The 5117-nt window shown below is 41.0% G+C and overlaps 1 protein-coding gene across 1 annotated transcript; it reads left to right on the top strand.

The window, feature by feature from the left end:
- Positions 1–819: 819 nt before the first annotated feature.
- LOC126801152 (protein SLOW GREEN 1, chloroplastic-like) lies at positions 820–2215 on the top strand. Its single transcript, XM_050528620.1, has one exon. It carries the CDS (start codon positions 881–883, stop codon positions 1892–1894), a length of 1014 nt encoding a protein of 337 aa, XP_050384577.1. The 5' UTR covers positions 820–880; the 3' UTR covers positions 1895–2215.
- Positions 2216–5117: the final 2902 nt, after the last annotated feature.

Consider the following 5117-nt stretch of genomic DNA (forward strand, 5'->3'; position numbering starts at 1 on the left):
CCTTCAGAGATAGATACAATGTACTAGCGCACATTCTCACATCGAGAGAAGGGTCATACACATTTCCCAATGCACCTATAAATAGGCTGCCGAAACCACCTAATGAGGTAACGTATTCCTAAGTCCTTAACTCTCGAATTTATTCTGCACCAGATATTAACTTATGCTTCGGAAGGTGATTGTACCGAACTGTGCAGTACCCTCATAGGCTCTTCCTGAAAATCTGCTTGCAACTGCATTGCAAGAGCAAGGTACAAATTATACTTCCACATGCATATATATGTTGATTTCTCCATGTATGTTTGTTGAATATCGATCATGACAAATTAATAAGTATAATTTTAGCCGCTCGAGTTTTAATCACTCACATTTCATAATGTCATTTAAAGTCAACTTTAACTTTGGCTATTATGTACTTTTGTCCGCCACTATGCTAGTATGATTTTCTAGTAAATTATATCACGTCAATCCTGTCTCCCATGTTAATTTCTTAAGACTACCCTAGTTCAATTTTACTCACTATTTTCCTCTATGCTCTTACTGGAAATTAATAATGAATCTTACCAGTTTATACTCGTGGAAGTACAGGTTAGTATGGGGAACCATTAATAGACCCTAGTGACCCCCAAACCTGTGTTTAATTTTAATATCTCGTTATTCTCGTACTTTAATTTCCATTTTTCCAATTCTCTACAGGTATCTATGTAGGATAGTAACGTTACCGTTAATCCCAGAAAGCCCAACCCATCTTCTTTTAAAAAAAGGACCATTGGGTCCAATACCTCGCCTGACTTCCCTTAATTAATCCAAACACGCCAAACGCCATCTTCCTCTCTCCCTCAGGGTTTTACACCTCTTCAACCCTCATCTCACTTCACCCATGGAGTCCCTCGCTAAACTCAACCCCCGCCACCAACCCCTCCACCTCTCCATCAATCCCCACCGTCCATTTTCACCAATCCCCATCTCCTCCCTCCGCCCCCGCCCCTCCTCCTCCCCCCAACACTTCTCCTCCCTCAAAATCCGCGCCTCCTCCTCCTCCTCCCCGCCTCACCAAGCCCCCCAAAACCCTAAACCCTCCTTACTCCAAACCCTATCCCCTCTCGCCTGCGCCGCCATCGCCGCCGCCGCATTCTTCACCATGCGCTTCCACCCCGCCAAGCCCGCCCTCGCCGCCCCAATGCCGTCCACGGAAGAAACCGCCGCAAAGATGACGTACGAGGACGGCGAGAGACAGATTGAGGAGCAATTGAGCCGCAACCCGGACGACGTCGACGCCCTCCGGTCTCTGATGGAGGCGAAAGTCAAAGCCCACAAGCTGGCCGAGGCGGTCGAGGTCCTGGACCGGTTGATCCAGCTCGAACCGGAAGACTTCGAGTGGCAGTTGCTCAAGGCCAATGTGCACACCTACATGAGTGAAAATGACCTAGCTGCTAGTGAATTCGAGGACATTTTGGTCAAGGACCCTCTTCGAGTGGAGGCCTATCATGGGCTGGTGATGTCTGCTTCGCAGTCGGAGGAGAAGTTGGAGCTTGTGTTGAAGAGGATTGAGAAGGCAATGGAGGCCTGCAAGAAGAAGGGGAACACTTCGGATGTGAGGGACTTTAAGTTGCTGATTGCTCAAATTCGGGTGATGGAGGCCGAATACAAGGATGCGTTGGAGCTTTATCAGGAGCTTGTCAAGGAGGAGCCGAGGGATTTCAGGCCGTATTTGTGTCAGGGGATTATATACACTCTGTTGAGGAAGAAGAATGAGGCTGAGAAACATTTCGCCACGTTTAGGAAGCTGGTTCCCAAGAATCATCCTTACAAGGAGTACTTTGATGATAACATGTTTGCCACCAAGCTTTTTGGGGCAAAGGTGGAGAGGGAGGCGGCGGGCTCGAATGTGTGAGGTGAGGGAAAGTGTCGCTGGGTTTGAGGTTATTGTGGCGATGGCCTTCACTACCGGGTTAGTGTTTTCATTGGGAATGTAGGTAATGTAGTGGTAGTAGTGCTATACGTATTCAGAATGTAGAGGTATCGTGAGATTTTATCAGTGAGATTTAGTACTTGGTTGAATTAGTTGTGTCTCAATTTTGAAGTTATAGATAGAAATTTTATTTTATGATCCCTTACATGAAACTGTATGGTGCATGTAGTTAATGTGGGAATGTTTCTTTGTTGCCAAAATGGTTGAAATAAGTCTACATGATGGTAAACACTTTGGATCGTAGCTTGCTCACTTTCATATTAAAAATGCTATCTGTCTTAGAATCTTAGGGATGGCTTTATTATCTGGGAATTTACCAAGATGCGCAGAATGTGAGATGGAAAGTCGCATAATTCAGCTTGTTGTTATTAGTGTTTGCCTCTGTCTTTGGTATAATGCTTCTGCTAGTACTGTTTAGTCAGACCAGGTAACTTTAGTAGGTAGCAGTAGTAGTATTAAGATAATATTCAATCTGCAGGGTTATATTGCACGTCAATCAGTTGAATGACAAAGGGCCAAATTCAGTTATCATCATTAGACTCATTGCCCCTGTTTTCCAGTTAATGCTTCAGCTGGTAGGATTAATGTCAGAAGGATAAGTGCTTTGATTTTAAAGCTTCTTTTACACATCAGTCCGCAAAATTTTATGTTTTGCTACCCTGCTTTTGCCACAAATAATTCAAAAATTTAAGAAGTCCGCTTGTTGTAACACTGTACTTGATATCTGGATGTAGTCCAACCAAATCCATAGGTAGAGATATTTGAAGTATGAAAGCTGGTGTCAGAGTTTCTAGCAGAACAGGATTGATGTTCCTGATGAACTCCCAAAGCGTTGCATATATACTTTGCATGTAGTTTGTTTATATTGATTACTAATATCGAGTGCTCTGCGTATTCATGCACACTTGCACAGCTATATGCTGGTAGATAGTACTGATGATGTTGATACTAGGGGTGAACAGGGGATCACTATATGACCTGCATAGCCTTGCATATTATTTATACTAGTTAAATACGTAGCTGTAGTGAATAGTATACAGAGATATACACTGTACGTGGAGGTGGTGGTGTGAGATACTTGTATCGAGTGTCCTCTACAATACCAGATAGTGATGGAGTATCTTGATATACGCTTCTGTATTGGATCACTACTCTTTTGTAGTGTCCTTTTATTTGGTGTTCTTATCACTTTCTAGCTTAATTGATCTTCCATTACCTGACATTTTTTTCAATGTAAGCGGTAGCTCGTAGTAGACATAACTGGACCTCAATGAAATTTTTGTAAGTTTGTAGCAACTGGTCCAGTGATCAGAGTAGATGTTGAACATGAAATGTGTTATTTGCGTAGCAGTTTTGCTGTCAACTGGTGCACTGTAGTACTTCTGAAGTTTTCCAATGTACAGTGTGAATTCATATTAAGCAGTTGCATAGAATCAATTTCAGTGATAACCGTTGGACATATGCAAGTGTGTTTATGCTTGGTTGCTTTGTTCTTGATTTATTGGCGTTACTATTTCAGTTTTTGCTGTGTACTGGTGGTCGTTTGCCTGAAACGGGTCTTTTAATATAGGCATCTCTTGCTGTTGTTGTTGTCAGTCCAGGCTGGAACATAATGGCTGCAAGCTTATTGATCAAGTCTCTGCATTAAAGGTTACTTGAGTAACAAATCTTAAATGGCCAGGAAAACTAGTGATGAACCTTGATAGTAGAAGGGTTATGGGTTAGGGTCAGCACAGTTTGGCAACGATGGGTGTTTTAGGCAACTTCAATATAGTTCTGTCTGCTGGATACAAAAATCTTTCAGTTCTTGCTGTGGAATGGATCTATTTTTAGATCAACATCTAATCATAGCTTAGTTGTACTTATTTAATCACAAAATCAGCTATATTCAAAGGAATCCAACATGAGCAATTTTGATCGATTTATATCCCCATGTGGCATTCCTCTCCCTCGAACTCACGAGTATGGACGTGTTTGAGATCTGCATTTTAGAGACTTAAAGGCGCCTCGGTCGGCTTTTAGAAGCATTTGAAAATGATTCTAGAAAGCATTTGGAAACAATTTCAAAACATGCCCAAAATGTCACTATAAATGTCTCTTAGCAGATGCCAACCCAATTGCTGGAAAATGCTTCTATGACTGTAGAAGTGATAGAACGATTAATTTTATCATCCGAAAGTGCTTCTATGACATTATAACCTTTGTCAAATGTCAAACTGGGAAATGTTCTATCGTCCGAAAGTGCTAATCAATTTTCGAAACAATTCCATATAGAGCTTCAATGATTTAGATTTTATTTGATTCTCCCACTGTATACACAGTACTTGACAAGCGACCCAAATCCAAGCATAGAACTTGTGTGAAACTCAAATCGACTCTTGTGATCCGTCCGTATAATTGGCACGTCATGGTGTCATGCTACAATTTTTACTCTGTGTTTCTCACTTTGAACAAAACCAGTCCAGACGTCTAGTCATAATGCGACACATGAATTGTATGGGAGCCAAGCTAGGTACGTAGTCAATAATTCCAAAGGGAGCGGCCTGGAAATCACAATGGCAAGCTTGAGAAATCAATTCTCTCGTGGTTTTCAAATAGTAAAGGTATGCACTGTGTACTGTGTATGTCTCGTCTTCGGAAAACAGAGTCCCGAAATATGAGGTCTTCTTTATCTTTGAATTTCTTTCCCACCATTATTTCTGAGATGTTTTTTCTTGATGTGAGTCGTGCATCTACTATTGTAGTATTTGTAATGTTATGTCTTACTCTTAGCTAGCTAGGTGCCATGCAAGGAGCTTTTTTGCCGCTGCCGTGAAACTTGTAAAAGAAAGACATGCATGGTTTCTGGGTTGTGTTTGTAAAATGAGTAATCCGGAGGAGTAACGATTTCGGCAAGTCCTACGTCTCCGATACAAAAGATAAATTTCGAGTATGTAGGAGTGCGGATATTGATGGAAAGAAACATATAACTAACGATTGTTGTAGCGCTAGTTATTATGAGGTTACATGCAATTGAATGTTATAAAAGACAAATTATAAAAATTATCATCTCCCAACTTATATTAAAAAAATGTCAAAATTTATGAATTAATTATAAAAATGTCATCACATTTAAGTGAAAATTAAAAAAAAAGTCAACAAAATT

Source organism: Argentina anserina, chromosome 6 (assembly GCF_933775445.1).
Source record: "Argentina anserina chromosome 6, drPotAnse1.1, whole genome shotgun sequence".
Taxonomy (NCBI): domain Eukaryota; kingdom Viridiplantae; phylum Streptophyta; class Magnoliopsida; order Rosales; family Rosaceae; genus Argentina; species Argentina anserina.